Source organism: Eptatretus burgeri, chromosome 1 (assembly GCF_056783735.1).
Source record: "Eptatretus burgeri isolate ZD-2024b chromosome 1, Ebu_testis_v1, whole genome shotgun sequence".
Taxonomy (NCBI): domain Eukaryota; kingdom Metazoa; phylum Chordata; class Myxini; order Myxiniformes; family Myxinidae; genus Eptatretus; species Eptatretus burgeri.
Window position 1 is genome coordinate 80,191,493 of NC_140961.1, and position 24,909 is coordinate 80,216,401.

The window sequence follows — 24,909 nt, forward strand, 5'->3', positions numbered from 1 at the left end:
CATCAAAGGAACTTGAGACAATATTTATCTGCTGGGTTGAGAGTGAGAAAGATTCATCGAATTTTGAAATTAAAACAGTCATTGGTTAATGAAATATATTGATTTTAATACAAAAAGGAGAACAGAAGCAAAAACAGATTTTGAGGACTTTTATAAATCAATGAATAATGCTGTATTTGGAAAGACAATGGAAAAGGTTAGGAATCGACAAAACACAAGACTTTCTACATCTTGGAATCAGGCTTCAAAGTTAATTAATAGACCAAGTTTTGAATGAGCAGAGGTGTTTTTTCAGAGAACTTTTGTGCTATTCATTTGAAAAAAGAGAGTATTGAAATGGATAAACCTATTTATATGGGAACATCAATTATTGACTTGTCAGTCGTTAATGGATGACTATTACTATAATAATTTAAAATCAAAGTATAAGGATAATGTGTCATTGTTATATATTGATACGGATAGTTTTTATTAGAAATTAAGACAAGTGATGTATATGAGGATATGATTGATCATATATATATATATATATATATATATATATATATATATATATATATATATATATATATATATATATATATATATATGATACAAGTAATTATAAGTCTGACAGAATGTTGTTTTCATGAAAGAATAAAAAGGTTATTGGTAAGTTTAAGGATGAGTTGGGTGGAAAGGTCATGAGTGAATTTGAGGGTTTGAGATCAAAGTTTTATGCTTTTACGTATATTGATAATAATAACATTGAAAGGTGTGATAAGAAGCTCATTGGAATAACAAAAAATATAATTAAGGAAACAATAAACTTTAAACATTATTACAACTGTTTAACCTTAAAGAAGGAAGAATGCAGAAAAATGAATACAATAAGAAGTTATGAACATCAATCATATACAGAAGAGATAAATAAGAAAGCATTAAGAGCTTTTGATGAGAAAAGATATATTTTAGAGAATGGAATCAAGAGTATCCCTTTTGGTTATAAGTATAAGTGTTGAGAGGCTACCGCCATCTTTTTACTGATTTCTAAATGATAGAACCAAGCAATAACCAAACCAATGAGTGGAGATGTAATCAACCTTGGTATTTAAATGGGAAACATAAAGAATATGAGAAATATCAAATCAGTCTTATTGAAGAAATAATCGGGGTAAAAATAGATAAAACAATTAAGCGAAAAAAGTTAACTCCAAAGAAGTTGGAGGATGTAAAGAAAAAAATTAATAACCTTGAATGGACTGAAAACTTTGATGGTTATCAATTCTCCTCTTCTTCTTCTTTCGGCTGCTCCCGTTAGGGGTCGCCACAGCGGATCATCCGTATGATCTGCATCATGATTTGGCACATGTTTTACGCCAGATGCCCTTCCTGACGCAACCCTGGTCGCCTCTTACGACACAGGGATATGGTACACCTATTTTAACCTGGGTATACACCGGCCCAGTACACTGGTACTCACTTCGCCGACCTCGGAAGGATGACAGGCTGAGTCAACCCCCTGGTATATTAATTCAGTGGCCCAACGTTGCTTGAATTCAGGACCTTTTGGATCCCAAGCCGCTGCCTGAACCACTGTGCCAACACCAGGCTTTTTGATGGTTATCAATTGAACAATGGAAAAACAATTTACTGCAATCTCAAAATGATATGTGGCTCAGGAGATGGTCAAACAAGAGCATTAAGAGAAATTTATCATTTCATTTCTGCTCAACAAAGACATTTAAACCAAGAACTAAGTTCAAAAATAATCTTTGTGAATATACTCGATGGTGATGAATGTAAAAAGAAAATTAATTTATTCCCTCGAGTAGAACATGAGCAAATATTCATTGGATCACTCTTTGAGTGGGATGAAAATATAAAAGGAAAGAAGTGCTTTTATCAGTAAGTCTCAGTTTAACATTTGCTCAATGGGGAACAAATCAGTCTCAATTTAACATCAGCTTGTATGGGAGAGGGAGAAAATAAGTCTCCTCTTTTGACATTATGGGCCTTGAGACAGTCTCAATTTTATATTTGTTTGTATGGGAAGGGGAGGAATCGGTCTTCTGTTTTGGGCTTTTCCGGCAGCGATTCAGAGAGTTTTTCCCATTTTCCCCATTCTTTTGAATGGATGCCTTAGAAACCCCATTTATTCTCTACTCAGATGAAGGCTTTATTCACTGCTATGTGCTGATTGGCTCAGAATATATTTAACTCTGTACATAATACCTTGGCATCAGCTTTCCTTAGAAACACGTTTCACATTATGGCCTGCCAAGACAAGTGATGACAGAATGTGAGGTCAAGGAGCTCCAGGGCATGTACCTTTTTTCAGGTGTTAACAAGAGAATTAGACTGGGGGGTTTAAAGCTGATCTCTGCAGAAGGACAGTGAGAACATGATATTTCCCTGCATTGAAAGACATGTTCCAGGTTGTTGAATGATGACATATTTTGTTCCAGATATGCAGATATGAATGGTGCCCTTTTGTAAGTATGATGTGCTATTCTGAATTTGGGTAGAGTTCGTCATTCACCAAACTGTACAAAGGAATATCAAGGGAGGAGGTAATTGATGTCATCCAATAATATGGTTGGTCCAGAAAGGCTGCCTTGCAGAAAAGCAGTCTCAATCGGGAGATTTCAAGACAGAATGTCATCAAGAGCAACCCATTGTTTGTGCTCACAGAGAAAATCTGATGTCCTTTCAAGGAGGGGCGTAAAAAATGAAATAATGCAAAAAGTAGAACATAATAGAAGCAAACGTATCACAGATGAAAACTTGAAGGGTACTTGGTGGATCGCATACCTCCACCCTGTAATGCCTGATCCAGTGGAACATTATCTGGTTCAATACATTGTTGAAATATCATGCTATATACCAGTATCGTTTTCGAGCCCTATCTCTCAATGGTAAAGAATCACTAAAAAAATTCTAGTCGTCGGATCCGGATCTTCACCAAAATCGAAGCAATTTGTCGTGGTCACAAATCCAACCTGTTCACCGAGTTTTATCCGAATCCGTCCACAACTTTTTGAGATATCGTGCTATATATTCGTTTAGCCCTATCTCTCAATGGTGAAGAATCACTTCAAAAGATTACACTGGTTTACAAAGAAATTTAGTCACGCATGAAAATAGGTGTTCTAACCTAATTTTGGGGTGCTGATTTCAGATACGAAATCCATTTTCACTCATCACTAGTTTTTGAGATATACATGTACATACATGTATGCATATAGCCCTAGACCCCAAAAATCGAAATATTTCAGTAATACACTGCATAAATAGGTGTTTTAGACTAATTTAGGGATGCTGAACTCAAATTAACACTTTGGCAAGCCGATGACGCTATTTGTGTCATCCAAAAAACTCCGTAGGTCAAACATGTGCATTGTGCGGCTGGGAACGCCAGCAGTTTACTGGTGGTGAGAGAGGGTGGTTAGTGCTGCTCCATAATTATCCGGTAGGATGATACTTTTGTATAAAGTAGCTGGGTTTTTAATTTTTATTTTATACTATAGAAGAATCATGTACTGGGAATGCTGGGGTATTTATTCCCATTGGCCACTCAGTTCATTTGAAGGAGTCATATGACAATATGGAGCGTCTTCTGGAAGCTGTCAAGTACCAGCAGCACCAGTGGAGACTCTGTGGGGACCTCAAGGTCATTGGGCTCCTTATGGGTATGCAGGCGGGCTTCACGAAGTACTGTTGCATTTTCTGTCTCTGGGGCAGTCGGGCTGTGTCTAAGCACTACACGCAGAAGGACTGGGGGTCTAGGAGCACTTTCGTGCCTGAGGAACACAGTGTCCAAGAAAATCCTCTGGTGGACATGAACAAGGTGCTTCTTCCCCCTCTTCATATCAAGCTTGGCCTCATGAAGAATTTCGTGAAGGCCATGGCCAAGGATGGCGCTGCCTTCCATCACCTGTGCACTCTGTTCCCAGGTCTCAGTTCTGCTAAGCTCAAGGAGGGCATCTTCGTCGGACCTCAGATCAGGGAGGTGCTGAAGGATGAGGTATTCGAGGAGAAGCTCACCTTGAAGGAACTGAGAGCATGGGAAGCATTTAAGTCAGTCTGCCGTGGCTTCCTTGGTAACACACGGGCACTAGATGACCGACATACTCGACACACGGTATGTCGAGAAGTTGTTGCAGGCTTATCAGGATATGGGGTGCCGAATGTCTCTCAAGATTGACTTTCTCCACACCCACCTCAACTTCTTTCCCCCGAACCTCGGAGAGTAAGTGACAAACATGGGGAAAGGTTCCACCAAGATATTACTAAGATGGAGAGCAACTACCAAGGCAAGTGGAACCCTAGCATGATGGGGGACTTCTGCTGGATGCTCCTGTGTGACATCCCGAAGGCAAAGTACACCAGATCCTCCCAAAAAACTAATCTCTGACTGTCTGTAGTGCTATGATGTGTATATATGCTTATATCCAAGTAATAGTAATATTTAGTTCTGTCACTGTTCTGTGTCTGTTTTGTTTCATTCTGTAATATGCCATTTGAATATATGAAATAAACACATTATATTATAAATATATCCATTATAATAAAAAAATGGGAGATGTGAAAGCAAAAAAACTAGAGGTGATAGAGCAAAACTGTTTAGAAATTTGAATTCAGCATATCAAAATTAGTCAGAAACACCTATTCACATGCTTGCCTCAGAATTTTCTTTTTTGTATACCAGTGTTATTAGACCCAGATCCTTAGGCTCTGGATCTTCACCAAAATTGAAACATTTCTTCCTTGTCACACACCCAACATGTTCACCAAGTTTCATCCAAATCCGTCCACAACATTTTGAGACATCGTGCTATATATCCTTTTGGCCCTATTACTCAATGGTGAAGAATCACTTCAAAAATTCTAGTAGTCTGATCTGGATCCGGATCTTCACCAAAATCGAATCCATTGACATATCCCTGTCACAAACCGAACCTGTCAACAAAATTTCATATGGATCCGTCCACAACTTTTTGACATATCCTGTACACAGACAAACAGATAAACAGACAGAAAGGGACGAAAACATAACCCCTTTACCTTCTGTGGCGGAGGTAACAATAGAGCTATTGGAAAACTTCAATATCATGGAAAGGTCAGTGCCAAACATTGTAGAAGGTTTGCACTATGTCCAGCGAAACAGCCATGACTTCTTGCTGGAGGAGTCGGACCTCTAATTGTTGAGAAAGAATTAGAAACGCTGTCAGCATTGAATTAAGGGTTTGTAAGAATGTGGTGTTCTCTGATAAATAAGTTGGAAAAAATGAATTTAATTGTTCTTTGGTTGCATCTATTAACTACATAATATTGATCATGGCAATCAGACTGACTGCTCTGTAGTTGTACGTTAATATTCCTTCATGATGTGAATGCATTGAATTAAGAGCTTCTGGATGGGCCCATCAAAGGTAATCTCTATCCATCCAAATATGGACGTGAATGTGCTGCCGGAAGTCACTGTGAAAATCATTTGTATCTCTCACCATTCGCCCCACCCACTGTCCAGATTTTCTTTACTTAAATACCTTGCTAAAAAAGCATAGTTCAGCAGTGGGTTTTAATGGACTTTAAGTGCTGTAAAGATAAATAGGTTACAAAATTCCTTGGTTGAGGTAAACATTTTTCAAAAAGTTAAAATAGCAACATTACCTGCCAGGGTTGAAAACCCGTAATGCTGGCACAAGAATTGTTCTGAAATGGCCCATGGCCAGGCTGGCATGTTTTCAGTTCATGGAGGCCATGTGCTATGACATACACAGCATTGTATGTGTTGTATGTACTCCGAAGCTCAAAAACATCAGTAAAAAGAGTAGAAACTGCGGTAAGGTTTTCATTGCCTGTGCAAAGCTTGGTTTGAATGTCAAAAGTATTCCAAGTACAGTCAAATAATTTTTCCCAAAGTTCTTGCAAATACGGATTAAGAATAATGTTTGTTGATTGGTTATTGCGTGTTTGTTTCTTTTCAATAATTTCAAAATCGGCATTTTTTATGCCATGCAAAGCTTTGTTTACTTTCTTCCTTGAATATGCCTCAAAATTGATCTTACAAATTCCATTGACATTTTCATGTGTACTTACATTTTCAAACAAAATTAATGAGAAGTTTGACACAGTTGTGGTCTCCTTGTAAATTCCATTTTGCTTGTTTTGTATCATTTTTGTTGTTGTGAGAAAAAAACTGCTTTCAATTTGCTTGGACTGATTTGAAAGGCACTTATGGCAAACACCAACATTGACATTTGCAGGATAATGCCATGTCGGATGTTGAAGGTTCTTTCTCAAACTACTTTTTAAAGAATGATTCTTCTGTTTAAATGCATTGTTTATTTTTGTGAAGGGGTTCAGTCGTGTCAAAAATTCTCGCAAGCCTAAAATCTTCCCCCTGTGCATTACAAAGCCAATCGCTCCCTCAAATAAATGAGCATAATGAGAGTGTCTAAGAACTGGTGATGTCATCCAGGCATCACTTCCTATCCACGTCTTTCCAGTTACATTTTCTTTCAATAGTTCTTCTGCTAATGGAAAAAGGTCCATTTCATTTGTAAACAATAATATGACACTTGCTTTTGTTTTTTGTATTATTTTTTCTGCAGAAGTAAAGAGAACATGTTAAACAAGAAAAAGAGCAATCAGAGATTGCCGACCCTCACCAGAACTTGTTTTGTGTCGTGTTTGTGAAGTTTTGTGTGGTTTATTTTCTGTGGCTTTTGTTTACTGGAGTGTTACATAATTAAATAGAAGGGCACTCGGTAGATCGCATAACTCTGCCACGTAATGCCTGATCCTCGAGAACATATTGGGCCCAATACATTTTTGAAATATCATGCCATACAGTAGTACTACAGTATATCATTTTTGGCCCTGATCTCTCAATGCTGATGAATCACTTTAAAAATTAAAAAACTCTGGTATCCAGATCCGGATCCAGATCATCACCAAAATCGAATCAATTCGTCCTTGCCACACACACAACCTGTCCACAAAGTTCCATCCGAATCCGTCCATAACTTTTTGAGATATCGTGCTCTATATCAGTTTAGCTCAATCTCTCAATGGTGATGAATCACTTAAAAAATTATCAGATCCGGATCTGGATTTGGATCTTCACCAAAATCGAATCAATTATTCCTTCACACACATCCAACATGTCCACCAAGTTTCGTCTGAATCCTCAACAACTTTTTAAGATATCGTGCTATATATCATTTTTGGCCCTATCTCTCAATAATGAAGAATAATTTAACAAATTCTAGTAGTTGGATCTGGATCCAGATCTTCACCAAAATCTAATCAGTTCATCCTTTTCATACACCCAACCTGTCCACAAAATTTCATCTGCATCCGTCCTCAACTTTTTGAGATATCCTGCACGAAAACAAAAAAAAAAATCAGACAGACAGAAAAGGTTGAAAACATAACCTAAATTAAAATATATTTAATTCAAATCAAAATGGAAGACCAAAGAGGTGCAGTCCTGCATTAGGGTTATGAGAAGGAACCCGAACAAGCAAAAGGCAAATATGAAGTCATCAGGAGGAGTACTGGATAGGATTCACATTTTAGCTGATACTCCTCTACCCTCAAACCCATCCAGGCACAGCCAAGTAAGCATTATTCAAAAACAAATAAAAAACAACACAAAAGGAACCAATATGAAAAAATCAAATAATTCTGCCTGAAATATTTCACAGACCATGTGTCCATTCAAGTTGAAATTTAAAACATATCTTCACCCATAAAACTAGATCATAACTGTGAAGTTTCACATTGATTGATTAAGCAGTTCCAGAGAAAACATTATTTAATATTTTTCTTCAATCCAATATGGCTGCAATACCGCGTTACCTATCAATTATTCCTGAACAAACTTATACACGCAAGGCTTGGGGAACATTTATGTGAAGTTTCCCCTCGATCTGTCCAGCAATTTGGGAGAAGATTTTTTTATAGGTTTTAGGGTAAATCCAATATGGCTGCCAAACCATGTGATGTATGAAGGTATGCCATCATAGGTTTGAAACTTTTGTTCCTCATGGATAGGCATTCATACATGCAAAGTTTTGCCTCAATCTGTTCAGCCACTTCAGAGAAAAAGATTTTTGAAGGTTTAAAAAAAAACCCAAAAAAATTTGGGCTGCCGAATCATGCGACCGATGACGTTATCATTTTTTTTTCTGTGGACCATTTTATCCCTCGGAGACCTCATACATTTTCATACTGATCAGATGTAGCATTCTTCTTTATGACGTCCTAACAAAGTCCTCCTACTATCATGAAGTATGGTATTACTCCATATGTAGGGATGGCACAGGAATGATATGGCTGCCCTTTCAAGTGTGTACAAAATTATATGCTTAAAAACAACTATAAAGTGGAATCATAAGCATGCAAAAGCCATAGTTTTATTCTCAAACGTTTTCATAATGAACAAGAATGAAAAAGACACCAGAATACATCGTTAAATTACCACATCGAGAGATCGCAAAATCGCCGATTTGTTTATCCACAGAATTGTTGAAAAAAGTCATCCTGCCGAGCATAATAAATGCTGAAGCAATTACAATGATTCCAGTGGAAGGAAGTGATATTCTGTCTTGGGTATTGAAACTGTAACATAATTTGTTTTTTAAATCAGATTAATAAAACAGGAAAACACCACAAAAGAGCACCAAAGCGATGATGTCCAGGTTTTGCACTCTCTTAGAATATGGCCTCCGTAGCTTTGTGAAGGTGGTACAGTGTTTCGCTCCATATTGTAATCACCAATTGGACAGTCATACCTGGAGCTTATATCATTTTCTGAAGGAATGAAGTGTTAAGCAATGATGGACTGAATAAATAAGATGATTTCTCACTTTTATTCTTTGTCTTCCTTCTCTTCCCTTTATGAGGGGTGAGGTTCAACAACACCAATCTTCTGCCCTGCCTTGCCCATGATACTCATCCACTTCCCCCTGTCCTCAGCCAACTCTCTCTGCTCTCCAATCACACCCACTTTATTGATATATCTAATCACAGAATCTTTCCATATTAACAATGATCTTCCTCTTTTCCTCCGACCTTGCTCCCTCAACCTATCCACTCTCTTTGTTGTGGTTAAAACCCTGTCTGAGTCATGCAAATACTTTAAAAATGGTAAGTGCTGCTTCCTTTCTTGTCTCTCAGCATTTAAAAAGATAGAGAATGAACAAACAATGCTCAGAAGGCAATGGCAAACCACCCAGTGTGACCCTTGCCAAGAAACTGCTTTGACAGCACCAATACTTTGTAGAGTATCGTCAATCAAACCAAATAAATCAGATCAAATCAATGTACCTGGCAGGAGGTGTTTTTTCAATTGCTGGATACATTGCAATGTTCATAAATGTCTGGAGACACCAGTGTTCGTGGTTTTATTTCATTTCCGCACATGCGATAAGCTCTTGAATCTCTTAACCTGAGCCGAACTTCAAAATTTAAACTGCAGAATTGACCTTAGAAACAGATCCGAATTTTTTTTAGCAGTGTATATTTGTCCATTTCAGACATTGTTTGACACTCTGGGAATCTCTGGGTACATGGTATTGAATATGACTAATCCCCAATCACTAATTGCTTGCCACACCTGCTGTTCCTTATCAAACATCTCGTTGGAGTGCTTGCTTGAGTGCTTAAGCCACTTGTTGAGCACTCTACAAGATGCATGGCTGTTTGTTTGCAAGTCATGGTGATACATAGCAAACATAGCCGCACTGTCCCTCTGCCAAACACAATCAAAAATACCTCGAATCACATACATAGTTCAGGCCCCACCTGCCTGTGTCAACCCTGCGGTGTTGTGCGGTGCCAAGCTTGCTGTTCCTTATCAAGAGGTGGATTGAGGGAAGGATGGATGGAAGTGATGGATGGAGGGAAGAATGAATAGAGAAAAGGGATGGATTGGTGGATGGATGGATGGACCAAACCGATGTTTGTAAGCCATTGCAAAACAATAGACAGTGTAAATGACAGTTTCTAATCAAAGCTGTTGTCATTTTTGAAAATAAAATTACAAATTGACATTCAAGACAATGTTAGGTGATAATGTCAATGAAGTACATATATAAACGTGTGTTCCATTGTCTTCATGAAATTTCACAAAGGTTTGAAATGTAACCTTCACCTCGGAGCAGTCATGCTGAACACCGCCCGAAGATACTCGGATACGCACCCCCTGGAGGAGTACTTTTGAGGTTATTAGGGGATAGTTGTTTGAGCTCATTGCAGATGTTGCAGGGAATGTCATGGCAAACGAAGGAACAGCAGATGAGAACTCATTCATTCATTCCTTACACCTCATGTTCACTCTGTGAGATTGGAGTATTGTATGTTCATGAACAGCAAAGGAACTTGCTGGGAATCTACTTTCCACCCCTTCCTTCAATTCCTTCCTTCAATACATCCATCCTTTCCTCCATTCAAACATCCCTTCCCCCATATCTTCGTTTGTCCTTGCTTCCCCACCCCTCCTTCCTCTCTCCTCCCTCTCTCACCACTCTTCCAAATTTCATGAAGTAATAAACAATGGGTGGTTGTGACAAGTTCCCACAGGTGGTTGTGTTGCAGTTTTGTTGTGGTTATGTTGTGCTGTGGAGTTTGTGTTGTGTTTTCAGCCCGGAGTGTCGGCGAGTGTGAGGGTTTGTCGGATGAGCACATTTTAGGCAGCCAGGACTGTTGCTGGGTTCAGTTCCACGGTATGAATTTCGTGATTCGGCGTGGGTTGAGAGATTCTGGGGCTTATGGCATTTTGGTTGTAAAAAGTGTGCTGAAATGAAATAAAGGCACAAATCACTGGCGTCTCCAGGCATTTATAAGCATTGCAGCTGGGCTGCAAGGGTGTGATGGGCTCTTGGGTCTCCTGGCCTGAGCTGGGTTTTGGGGTTTGGACTGCAGGGTTGGGATTGGCGGTGGATTCGGCTACGAGAGGGGTGGTCATTTGTCTGCTTCACACATTCTTTGGTATGCTGGGCATCTCTGGGCAGTGTGTGACCCCATCAGAAAGATAAAGTACCAGAGTAGGTAAACAAGGTGGAAGCCGCTGTTAGAGTTGCATACCTCAAGGAAAGCCCATTTTATAATATTTTCAAAAATGGCATGTGCTCACAATGAAGGAAGCATTCTATGCCATGCTCGAGTCTGTCGCTGATCAGTGCCCCGGGCGAGAAACTCTTCTCGTCTTGGGGGATTTCAATGCATCACCTGGAACTAACAGGGATGGTTATGAGACATGTGTTGATTCACATGGGTCTGGAACAGTGGAACAAAATAGCACTAAGTTCCTTGACTTTGCAAGAAGTCATGGACTTAGGGTGGCTGGTGCATGGTTTCAGCACCCACACACTTATCGCTGGACTTGGTATTCCAATGCAGGTGGTGTGGCAAAGGAGATTGACCATATGCTCGTTCATGGTTGATGGAGGATGATCCACAACTGTATGGTCTACCGGAGTGCTCATTTCCTCAATACCGACCACAGACTTGTGTCAACTTTGAAGTTGCAGCTAAAATCCGGGAGAATGGTACCATCCCAGCCTAGACTGGATGTTGGCAAGCTCAAGGATGAGAGGATAGATGAGGAGTTTGCGATTAGGCTGAGTGGGGATTTGGGGGGGGGGGGGCTGGGTGTTGTGGGGAATTCTGAAGAGTTGTGTAGCGCCTTCAAGACCACCATACTTGATGTTGCCGGTGGATGTCTTGGAACTCACCAGAGAGTGAAGAAGAAGTTTGTCTCTCAAGGGACACTGGATACCATTGACCAGTCACAGGGCCAGGCTGAATGACAGAGCTGAGCTGTTCAGTGAGCTGAGGCATAAAACTGTATGTGCACTGAGGTTGGACAAGGCGGCCTATGTGCGAGGAATCTGTGAGCGGGTCGTGCATCACCTGTGGTCAAGAGATTCTCGTCCTGCTTACAGGGGAATTCACGCATTGCATTTCTCAAAGCCCATGCATCGGTGTACTGCAGTTACAGCGGAGGGTGGTGGTCTCCTAACAAAGGAGTCTGTAGTGAAGGCCCGCTGGGCCAGCTACTTTGAGTGGTTGTACCAGGCTGATCCACCATCTGTTGAGTTGGATGTCAGGGGTGTTACAATCCCTATTGTTGACTCTCCAATCAACTGTGGTCCACCTTCATTTGTGGAAACACAGGCTGTGGTGAATCGGTTGAAATGTGGTGAAGCTCCGAGAATCTCTGGCATCCATGCTGAACTTCTCAAGGCTGATGGAAATGCTGTACTTGTGTCAATACATGTAGTTCTGTGCTCTGCCTGGAACAAAGGTATCATCCCAACTGACTGGAAGAGGGGCCTTTTGTCCCTCTCTGGAACGTGAAGGGTGATCACCAATAATACAACAACTACCGAGGGGTGATGCTGCTCTGAGTGCTGGGCAAGGTCTTTGCTCAGATAATTATTGATAGGGTTTGCCACCATCTCCATGAGCACCAACGCCCACAGCAATCAGACTTTACACCAAAGAGGTCAATGATTATCCGTATCCATGCTCTTTGCGTCCTCACCGAATGCAGATGAGAGTTTTGGCAGGGGCTGCTTGCAGGTTATATTGATCTCTGTAAAGCGTTTGAGTCAATTAATTTGGATGTCATCTGGTGAACTTTTGATCTTCGTGGGTTACCACCAAAATTGAACAATCTGATGTCTGAAATTTACTTTGGGACCGAGAGTGCTGTTAGATGTGCTGATGCCATCTGACTTATTTCCAGTTGTTATTGGAGTTTGTCATGGGTGTGTGCTGGTCCAAACACTTTTTATCACTTGCATGGACTGGATTCTGGGGAGATGTCGGAGAGATCAATCTGCCCATTGTCCAATTGTTTGGGAATGGAGGATGTCCCATTGTTTGGGAAAGTCAAGATCTCTGACCTTGATTTCACAGACGATGCTGCCATCTTTAAGGAGAGTCTGGATATCCTTTTGAGGGCCCTCGTGGTGCTGAGTGAGGAATCCGAGCTACTGCGATTATGGGTTTCCTTGGTCAAAACTAAGATCCAGGCTTTCAAGGACATCTTGGATGCTGCTCTCTTGTCTGTACCTGTTTGTGGTGAGGATGCTCAGGTCACGTAGAGATTCACTTCCCTTGGCAGTGATATTCATGTCTCCACAGGCTGTGAATCAGAGGTCAATCGACATCTGGGTCAGGCCTGGGGAGTCATGGATTCACTGGATCACAGGGTGTGGCACGGTCGGTACCTGTTCAAGTCCTTGGTACTTCCAGTCTTGCTCGATTCATGTGAGACTTGGACTCTAACCAGCGATCTGAGATGGAGACTTAATTCCTTTGGTACCAGGTCTCTTTGGAGAATACTTGACGATCGCTGGTCAGACTTTCTGTCCAATGAGCAGTTGCTGAGAGAGACTCAAATTGAGATTTGTTACCTGCATAGTCCGTGAGCATCAGCTGCGGCTGTGTGGACATGCACTCGTTTTCCTGATGCTGATCCTGCTCACCAGATTCTCTCAGCAAGGGAGCCTCGTGAATGGAGGAGGCCAATTGCCCAACCGCATGCCTTGTGGTTGCAGCAGGTTGATCAGCATCTTCAGGAGATGGGAGTGGGCCAGACATCTGTCTGGGGGATGGCCAGACGGAGCCCTCTGGAGTTCCGGTGGAAAATGGATGCAGCGACGCGCTGCTCCGGAGCATTCTCCAATACCTTCCCTGATCTGACTCTCTGCTCTTTCCTTGCTTTGTCCCTCCCCCCCTCCCCAATCGGTTTCTGTAGGGCTCACAAGGTCGATCATCCACCCCCTTCTGGTGAAACGACCCAAATTCAGGAACACTGCGCAGTGCAAATCTCTACTCATTTGTTCCTCTTTTTTTCCACTTGTGGAACCAACTTCCACATTCTTTTCTGTATCATTCTTCCCTCCTGGGGTTCATCACAGCTGTTCACCACCATCTTAGATAACCTCCAATCCGAAATCAAGGTATTTTCTACCTGCATTAACGCACCCAAATCCCTCCTTCCAATTTTCCAGTTTTCCCTCATTGGAGTTTCCTTCTGTGACTATCTTGTCCACTCCTTGCATCATGTTGTCCATCCCGTGCATCCTCTCCTGCCTGCCATTCCTCTCCACACCCTTAGTTTGTTCAAGTCTCCCTCTATTTTGGCGTTCTACCCTGCTGATGGTATTTTTCCCCTCTCTCTCTCCTGTTTCTATTGTGTGCGTCTCCACTGTTCCTTTTGTATCCTGTTACATCCTGATCCATTCATTCTACTAGCTCTTCTACGATACCCCTGGGCTCTCATCTGGAAGTGGCTGGATAAGATAGCCAGGGGAAACTGGTAGGCATGGTAGTCCTCCAAAGTATGTAATGGAGAAGAAAGTAAATAGCTATGGATTTTTTTTCATCCCATGAACGAACATTGGTCCATCATGGGTGATAAAGGTTGTTGTCAAGTTTCATCGAAATTGTGTGTGTGGTTTCAGAGAAGAAAACATATACATATTTTTGGGGGAAACCCCCATTTAAAATCCCTGAGAACCCAATTTTTTAAATTCATGATCAAACTTTAGTGGATGAAGGCAGTGGTCAACATTCATCACAATTGTGTGTGTAGTTTCTGGGAAGAAAGAAAGCAAATACCTCTTTTTGGGGGCAACCCCTTCCCCCATCGACACCCTTACACCCAGATTTTTTTTCATGGTGTGAACAATCTTTCGTACATCAAGGGTGATGAAGGTTGTGGTGAAGTTTCATCGGAAATGTGTGTGGTGAGAAGAAAACAAATACCTCTTTTGGGCGGCAACCCCCTCATAGACCCTCTTAGACACCAATTTTTTTAATGCCATGAACAATCTTTGGTACATCATGGGAGACGAAGGTTGTCGTCAAGTTTCATCATAATTCAGTGTTTAATTTCTGAAAAGAAAGCAGATACTTATTTTGGGGGCAATCCCCTGGCCGTTCCACTTAGACTTGGAATTTTTAAATGGCATGAAAAAACTTCGGTACATCATGGGTGATGAAGGTTGCGATGAAGTTTCATCAAAATTGTGTTTGTAGTTTCAGAGAAGAAAGCAAATACATATTTTGTAAGCAGCCCTCTTTACATCCCCATGGAGCCCGATTTTTCAAATGTCATGAACAATCTTTGGTACATCATGGTTGATGAAGGCAGTGGTCAAGTTTCATTGCAATTGTGTGTGTAGTCTCTGAGAAGGAAGAAAGCAAATTCCTATTTTTTGGGCTAACCCCAATGGAGAATTAACTTTGACCCCAATTTTATTTTATGTTGTGAACAAACTTTAGTACATCACAGGTGATGAAGGCAATGGTCAAGTTTCATCAGAATTGTGTGTGTATTGAGAAGAAAGCAAATACTTCTTTTTTGGGGGGGTTGGGGGGCAATGCCCACCCTCCTGTAGACCGTTTTAGAGCCCCCTTTTTTTTTTGCTCCATGAGCAATCTTTGGTATATCATGGTTGATGAAGGTTGTAGTCAAGTTTCATCATAATTCTGTGTTTAATTTCTGAGAAGAAAGCAAATAATTATTTTGGAGGGCAACCCCCTGTTGTCCTCCTTAGACTTGGAGTTTTTTCATGGCATGAACAAACTTTGGTATATCATGGGTGATGAAGGTTGTGATCAAGCTTCATCAAAATTGTGTGTATAGTTTCGGAGAAAAAAGCAAATACATATTTTGGGGGCAACACCCCCTTACACCCCCTGAGAGTCTGATAAATCTAATATCATGAATGAGCCTTTGAACACTGTGGGTGATGAAGGTTATATTCAAGTTTCATCTGAATAACATGTGTAGTTTTTGAGAAAAAGCAAATACCTATTTTAGGGGGCAACTGCTGTAGACCCTATTTGTACCTGATATTTTTCATACCATGAACAAACTTTGGTACATTCACGGTGATGAATGTTGTGGTAAAGTTTCATCAAAATCCTATGTGTAGTTTCAGAGAAGTTGAAAGTATTTGTGGACGAATGGACGGACAGACGGACTGATGGACTGACTACGTGCCATCCCAGAAGCTCCCCGGAACTACGTTCTTAGATAACCTCCAATCCGAAATCAAGGTCTTTTCTACCCGCATTAACGTACCCAAATCCCTACGTTCCAGGTGAGCTAAAAAAACAAAAGGGAAACAAAAATGTGATTGGCCAATCTCAACAGAAAATTAGTGATCTACCCTTTGTCGGTATTGTGAGGAGTGCTATTTTATGGTCACATCCGATCCATAATTAATATATATATATATATATATATATATATATATATATATATATATATATATATATATATATATATATATATATATATATATGAATTAGATGTAGGGATTCAAACCCATTCTTAGATACTCTGTAAGGCCTTTTGCAAAGAAACTCTCCATAGTTGTCGTGGCACTATTTCCTAATATAACAATTCACCAGATGCCCTCTAAAAGCACTGGCTGTGCTGTTTCCTAGTAATTCAATCCACCAGATGCCCTCTAAAAGCACTGGCTGTGTTGTTTCAGTGATAACGTCCCAAGGAAAATGTCATCTGGATTCTCTTAAGTATTCCACTCCTGGGCTTTTGTTAAGGTTAAAAAAAGGGTCATAGCCTGTAAGTGCTGTCAGGTAGTCCATCATTGGCACAGGGCTGCCCCCTACTGGTCAACCCACATTCCACTTCTGAGAAGCTGGGTTCTTTTACCAAAACCAGATGTGAACTTAAAAGGGTTTCCTGTTTGTCCTGCAACCATCCCACAGTGATTTGTGACATCAATTAGAGTTGGAGTATAACTAGACATAGATTGGAATTAGAGATAGATTGTATACAAGGGAGAGTTTTTGGATGTAAAACTCAGTGTGGTTTTGGGAGCTCTCCACTGTCGGTTGGGCTGCCAACACCAACTCCGCTGGCTGGTGTGTGGTCCTTCAATAAAGCTGCATTTTGGTGAATCTTCTTCTGTTGACTCTCTTCATACCTGGCCGGGGAACGGAGTCTTCACAGTTGGCACCCCAGAAACGGGACCTCACAGGACTCTGGGGCTGTGGACCGGAGGAGCGCCGCTTGGTGTACAGCACTTACAAGGGTCTCAGCTAAAAGGTACGTGGTGCGCAACACGTCGGGCTCCTGCAAAAGGATAAGCCCTAGTTTAGGTAAGAGCTGTACACCCGGCGGTGAAAGTTCCTTTGGACACAGCTTCGGGTTTTTGCTGAGGTGACGAACTAATAATGGTAATATATGAGGAGAATCAGGTGCGGTTTTATTGAGGGTCCACAGGGGCTGATAGGCTGAATTTGTTGACCGGGAAAGGTGGTGGATAAGGATATCCAAGTGAAATAAGGAGAGACAAGTTGAAGTCTTGTGCTCTGTGGTAGGGGAGTATGGCCACTTGAAATCTTTAAGATCTGTGTTGTTGTTGTTGTTGTATGAAGAGGATAACAAATATCCATGTGAAATAGAGAAGCAGAGTAAAATCTTGTTTTCTAAGGTGTTGTGTGAAGAAAGACTAATAGGTTAAAGTCCTGTAAGGAGGCTTAAAGGCTTTTGATAAGAACGGGACCCCGGTTCCGTACAATAAAAGGAGAAACGTTTTTTTTTTTTTAACCTATAAGGCGGTGCAAAAAGCGAAGGACATAAATATGGGGAATAGCTCTGTTAAATCTCAAGAGTTACCAAGAGGAACACCATTGAAAATTGTGGGGGAAAAACACGGAATGGATAAAGTAGAGGGAGTGCAAGATTGGGTGAACTGGACGGCGGGAAGAAAGGATCCCTTCCCGTTGGCCGGATCCTTCGATCCAAAAGTATTGCACACAGTTAGCACGGTGCTGACAGAGGGCAAAGTGGGAGACCCGAGACAGAGAGAGAAACACTGGAGGGCGCTAGCCGCTTGGTTAACGGAGGAAAAAGCTCAGACAGAAAATAAGCGTGTAGGTCTCGAGGAAATTGTGAACCAACGAATGACACAAGAGGAAGCGCGACATGAGCAATTGAAACAAGCGCTAGCACAGCGAGCAGAAAAGAACGATAACATAGACGGGAAAATAACCACACGACCTGGGATAACAAAAGGAATTTACCTCGTCCTGGAGGAGGAAGGAGCGATGGGAGGGACTGACATTAAGCAGTTCCCCATGGTGCAAGTGGTGCACAACGATTGGGTCTGGAGATCATGGACACCGCAAGACATTAGGGGGGGTAAAAGCCAGTATGGAAGAATGTTTGAAGTCAAACCCAAGGAAAGCAATCAAAATACTGCATGACCAGATAAAAATGCATGGGGCAACAAGAACAGATATCGGGTTCATATGCACGGCTGTGCTACCCAGCTCGGTTTGGGGTGCCCACGCAGCGGCTTGGGGAGTAAAACTGGAGAACGAGGTGGACAATACTTTGAACCGACCTGGCCTCAACGACGATGAGCGAGTCGCACAGACAGCATATAGAACCAGAGTAACTGAACTAATGGATCAACTAGCAACTGACATGGCCCCAAGAGTGATGGATTGGCAGGCAATCACAGAGGTTGTACAGGATATTAAGGAACCACCTAGCGCGTACAAAGCACGATTGTATGAAAAGATTGAACTACACTCAGGATATGAGGAGATGGGAGTAGTGCCCAAACAATTCCTAAACAACACGTTTGTGGAAGGGTTGTGTGACGAAATAAGGAGAGAAGTAAAAGCAACTCCAGATTGGAAAAACGCGGAACCCGCCATTCTACATGAAAGAGCAAGGCAAGCATGGCAGACTTTAAAAGAAGAAGACAGGAGGGGGAAAGAACCGAGAGAGCCCGAGTAATGAAGAATCTGAGGAGAAAGGACCGCTAGTATGAAGGCCAGGAACGGAGACCCCGCAGGGATAACCCGGACTGGGAACCAAGGCAGGAGAGGGGACAGGATCAATGAAGACCGTGCGACAGAAATAATGGCCCGCAGAGGGCAGGAGAATGTTATACGTGCGGACAATCAGGACACTGGAGCCGGGAGTGCCAAGCTGCACCCAGACAATGGAATTGGGACAAACAGCTGCCACCAAACCGGGAAAGACCAACAGCGCCTCCTGGGGAGAGGAGAGACGGGAGAAGAACTATTGACATAAGGATACCGTAGTGGCTCCGCAAAGGGAAAAGAGGAACGTGAGAGAATTGACCACAACGGTTAATGTAGAAGGAAAACAGGTAACATTTCTAGTAGGCACGGGGGCCACATGGTCGACACTAAAACAAGGAGAGATAAAGAACCTGCCTCTTTCCGGCAACTCGGTAAGAGTAATGGGGGTCTCGGGATGGAGAGAAGATATCCCGATTTCAGATAAATTACGAATTGAGGTAGGCCCCCTGAAAGGAGAACATGCATTTTTGATCGCTAAACACACTCCGATGAATCTGTTGGGTAGATATTTGTTGTGTAGAATGGGATGTACCATAACATTTAACAAAAACGGAGTTTTCATAGATTCCCCGCTCGCATTACAAGAAGAAGTAATGACACTCATGATGAACGAACAGGAACCAGTGGTGTATTGGTTGCGAATTGTGTCTCAGGAGGGTAGAAACCAGCTGTGTAGGGATTGGGAAAATGCAACAAGATTACGGGAGGTAGGGGAATGGTTGTATTATTAGTAGGGACATTGTAAAGGGACATTATTAGTAGCAACGACATTGATTTGGATGAAGTGGAATTGACTTTGCACTGTACCATCTTCTACGAAGAAACAGGGCAGGATTTTGAATACTCAGCCAAAGTGCATAGGGATTACACCGCTAAGCGCACACTGATGACAACTAATTTATGGATCGGAAAGGAAGGAGCAGCGGTGGAGGTGGAACTAGCCGCCGAAGAGCGCGAACTAATGAAGCCTAGAGAAGGACTTACACCACACATCTCCATGGCAGTAAGTAAAGAACACAGCGCAGGAGAATTGGGGAAAATTATTACACGATTGAGATGCGCCCCGGAACCAACAGAAAGGAGTAACGAGGCTCGGAACACCTTACACGCACTGAAGCGCGGGGATGGATGGAAAGTATGCTTACCTGATAAGATTTTGACCTGCGTATTGGAAAGGCATGAGATGAACAGCGAGAAGCCCCGCCGCCAGACAGACAGGCGAGCAGGGACCGAGGAAAGATTACAGGAAGTACCAGATAGATTGTGGATAGAACATCCGAATGATGTAGGCAGGGTGCTGGCTGCAACGCCTGTTCTTTCAGGTAAAAGAGGGGATACCCCTGCCTCGAGTGAGCCAATATCCATTGCGAAAGCAATCGAGGGAATCGCACCGGTGCTAGCATCATTGCGGGAGCAGGGAGTGATAATACCAACGAAAAGCCCATGTAATACGCCTATCCTACCGGTGAAGAAACCCGCGGGAAATAAGTGGAGATTCGTGCAAGATTTGCGGGCGGTGAATAAATGCGTGAAATCGTCTTTTTCCTGTAGTGCCGCACCGTCACGGTGCTGGCAGGGGTGCCATCAAGCGCAACATATTTCTCCGTGGTTGAGTTATGCTCGGCATATTTTTCTATTCCCCTGGCAGAGGAATCACAATACTTATTCGCCTTTAGCTATGTGGGACAGCAATACACCTGGACTGTACTTCCACAAGAATTTTGCGATAATCCAACACTCTTTTCGCAGGCCTTGAAGAAAGATTTGGAGGACATAGAGCTTCCGGAAGGTTCATTGATGATCCAGTATGTCGACGATTTATTGATATGCTCAGACGACCAGAGGAAATGCGAAACGAACACGGTGGCGTCATTACAGGTGCTCGCTCAGAAGGGTCACAAGGTTAGCAAGGATAAATTGCAATTCGCACAAACAAGGGTAATGTACCTGGGACACATACTGGAACAAGGACAGAGGAGTTTGGGAGACGAGCGAGTGGAAACAATCCTGCGACACCCGAAACCGACTACATTGGTTTCGATTCCTTCGCTTCGCCGATTCCTTGGGATGACAGGGTACTGCCGGCAATGGATATCCTACTACGCAGTTCAGGCACAATCACTCTCCGACATGGTAAAGGAAGCGAAGGGGGATAAGATCTCTTGGACGGACAATGCGGAAAAAATATTTTGAGACACTGAAACAGGCTTTGTCCTCAGCACCTGCATTGGGGTTACCGAATTATGATCTTCAATTCACTTTATTTGTCCACGAAAGAGGAGGGTTCGCCCAAGCAATGCTTACACAAGAACACGGAGGGAAAAATAGGCCAATTGCGTACTACAGTAGTCACTTGGACCCGGTCGCCGCCGCCTATCCCGGGCGTTTGCGGGCGGTGGCCGCGGCACAATACGCCGTGACCGCAACAGCAACTTTTGTTTTAGGCTCCCCACTGACAGTGAAAGTTCCACATGATGTGACGGCGCTGATACTGCAAAACAAAACACAACATATATCGGTGGCACGGGCAGTTCAACATGATCTGGTACTCTTGCAAGCAACTAACATTACGATCGAAAGATGTTTGCCATTGAATCCAGCCTCCCTACTGCCAACAGATGGCGAGGGAGAGCCACATGTGTGTGAACGAGTGCTGGTGGAAGAAACGAAGGCCAGACGCGATCTGCAGGAAGCCCCAATAGCGAACGCAGAGTTGGAACTGTTTGTCGACGGAGCGGCAAGGAAGAATCGCTGGGGGGAAACCATTGCTAGTCTTGCAGTATGTACCGCTAATGCCACCATATGGAAGGAATTGTTACCAAAAAGATTTTCAGTGCAACAAGCCAAATTGAAAGCACTAATACGTGGCTGTGAAGTGGGAGTCGGTAAAACATTGAACATATGTACAGATTACAGATAAGGCTGGGGCATTTTACATGACTCCGCTGCCATATGGGCCTTGAGGGGTTTTAAAATGTCTACTGGAAAAGTTATCAAACATGGGGAGCTGATTAAAGAGTTGATACAAGCGGCGCAAAAGCCACATCAGATTGCGGTGATTAAATGCAAAGCCCACACAGGAGGGACAGACGATGTTTCGAAAGGCAATAATCGAGCGGACTTGGCAGCCAAAGCAGTGCTCGATGAAGAAGAATCTAACCCGCAACCATCCGCCGGCATCTTCGTGGAACAAATGGTGGATGTTCCCTGAACACAGGAACAACTCAAGGATTTGCATGCCTCCGCACCAATGGAAGAGCAGCAATCATGGAGGGTGAAGGAGGGTGCACAACAAAACACACAGGGAGTGTGGGTGGATGAACAGAGTCGACCTTTCGTGCCTCAGAAATTGCTACCGTGGCTAGTATTAACTGCCCATGCACAGGGACATATGGCCGCTAAGGGGGTATCGGAAGTTATTCGTCAAACCTGGAATGCTCCAGGTGTGACGAAAGCGGCGGTAGAGATGGTAAGCACTTGTGCGACCTGTGGTAAACATAATAGAAAGCATGCCGCCAAGAAATGGGGAGCACACCTGCCCCCGTCTTGACCTTTTCAACACTTGCTGATGGATTTCATAAGTTTGCCCGCATATAAACACCACAAATATGTGTTGGTAATTGTAGATATGTTTTCAAAATGGGTGGAGGCTTTCACCACCACCAACCAGGAAGCTGAAACAGTCGCTAGGCTGCTTTTACAGGAAGTAATTCCGCGATTTGGAATTCCAACACGATTGTCATCGGATCAAGGAGGGTCGTTCACGACAAAGGTAATGGTGAATGGAGCCAAGGGTTTGGGCATTAAACAGAAACTACATTGCCCGTACCATCCTCAGTCGGCAGGAGCAGTGGAAAGGGAGAACCAACCCTTAAAACTGACACTTGCAAAACTGTGTGAGGGCCAACAACTACCCTGGCCAGACGCGCTTCCCATAGCACTCATGAGAATGCGAGCAACAAACAATGCCACAAGGGGGCTCTCGCCCCATGAAATAATAACAGGACGTCCAATGCAGCTACCGGCCTCTGCTCCCCCGGATATGGGAGAATGGGATTTGTCTTTATGACTGATGGGATGATGAATTATTGTAAGGCACTAACGGCTACCATCAGGAATTTTCACTCGCAGGTACAGGAAGTGCTACCGATACCTGCTGAGGCCCTTTGCATGATTTTCAACCCGCCGATCGGGTTTGGGTGAAAGAGTTCCTGAAGAAAAACGCCCCACAACCAAAGTGGACGGGACCTTACACTGTACTTTTGACAACGCCCTCCGCCATCAAAGTGGGAGGTAAGAGTGCATGGATACACCACTCGCACTGTAAAATAGCACACGAAGCGGCGAGAGACACCCAGGATTTGAAAGAAGTTTATTCCCCAGGAGAAGTCGACCCTCCCGTTGCAGATTCAGTTTTCTTCAGAGATAGTGAAGAGGACGACGAGGTGGAGGAATTGATACCACATTACCCACCGCACGTTCCCGCCAACATCGCATCAGCGGTGGCGGAAGGAGAACCAGGACAGGAGAACCCGCCCAGAGAGCCCATTTAAGCCCCAGAGAACAACGAGCCTGGACAAAGTGACCTGGAAGAAGATAGCGATGAGCCGGAGGAAAGACCCCCAACAGAGGATCCGACAGTGTCCGATTCAGCGTCGCACCAGGACAGTGAGGACAACGACGAGTGGGAAGACATACCTCAGCAGGGATACCCTACACCGCCACCGAACCAGGAAGGAGCCGGCCCGGCAAGACAAAGAGACAGAGTGGTGAGAGACCCATCGCAGGAGGACTCAGACACCCTGCCGAATGTGGAACCGGGAGGACCAGGGAACAGAGACCTTGGAGCACCAGGGCCAGCGGCAGAACCCTTGACGATCCAACATGCGTCTCCTCGCACTGACACTACTCCTTTGCAGCTGGGGCCTGTCACTAGGCAACGAACTAACACACTCAAGCCAAAGACACCGTACACACCTCCGCGGTAAAGGAGGGAACAGGAAGGAACGAGGAGCAACACAGCAACGACATAGGAGGGAAGCGGCCGAAGAAAGAACGGTAGAAGATAAATACGCAGTTTTTGGACAAACACATAATCCAGAGCTAGATACCGTAAAGGTATTTTCAAAAGGACTGGGTAAGCCCTTTTCGTTCCTCATTCCCCAAAGGAATACGGGAGACCATGGGATAATCCCACAACAACTCATAGAGTTGCCATGTGTCCAAGCCAATGGAACTTATGATCTGGTGGAACGGAACGAAGAGATAAGAATAGTTAATTGGTCTTATAAGGAAACCCTCAAGGAGGACACAGTAATAGGAAAAAGATTCGGAGTAGCTTGGCAGGTAAGATCAAAAAATAAAAAACAGGGGACATGGCAGGAAAGCGGGATTCGTATGGGGTCAACATGCATCTTTAATTACTCGAATCTCACTGGTCCCCGATAATACCCGTCTGGACTATACTTGTTCAATCGTACGGCCAAACAAGGAACATCATGAAAGCGCCATAATGTCCTTTTTGGTGCGCAGCAAGGAATCTCCGGTAAAACCTCCAAACACCTTTGTGGCTTTAGCTACCGAGATAGCCAACATCCAAAATCGTAGTGACTGTTGGGTTTGTATGGAACCGCCAATGGGGTCTTCGAGTGGCCTCCACTTAGCAGTATTACCATTGACTTTCTTCGAACATCTCAGCAATCCAGTGGAGGGCCTGACAGCCATAGCAGATGGCAACCACACAAGCCGAGTTTTTGCACCCAAGAATCCAGGGGCCAATACGAACCAGGTCCCTTCGCCTCTCTGGGTGAAGGACACCACAGGATCAGTATGTTTCACATGAAAGGGGGCTAACCCCATGGGACAGTCCTCTTGTGAATTTTCCCTCCCCGTGCCAACCCAGCGTGAGCAAACAGTAACAGCCACAAATCCGGATCGCCATACCAGGGAACAGGTGACATTCACTATAACGATAGAACTTCACCACGAAAATGGGATAATCCCACCAAAAGGCATCTCCCT

General features: G+C 43.3%; 2 protein-coding genes across 2 annotated transcripts in view; one reads left to right on the top strand and one right to left on the bottom strand.

Annotated features, from left to right (window-relative positions):
- The window catches only part of LOC147034822 (uncharacterized), a 497,607-nt gene that overhangs the window by 280,148 nt on the left and 192,550 nt on the right, over positions 1-24,909 (top strand). The window lies entirely within an intron of this gene.
- The window catches only part of LOC147034826 (extracellular calcium-sensing receptor-like), a 43,563-nt gene that overhangs the window by 14,459 nt on the left and 4,195 nt on the right, over positions 1-24,909 (bottom strand). Inside the window, exon 2 of the mRNA XM_085890240.1 lies at positions 5,656-6,593. Within this exon, the coding sequence (XP_085746366.1) occupies positions 5,656-6,540 (885 nt within the window). The 5' untranslated portion in view covers positions 6,541-6,593. The remainder of the gene's footprint in view (positions 1-5,655; positions 6,594-24,909) is intronic.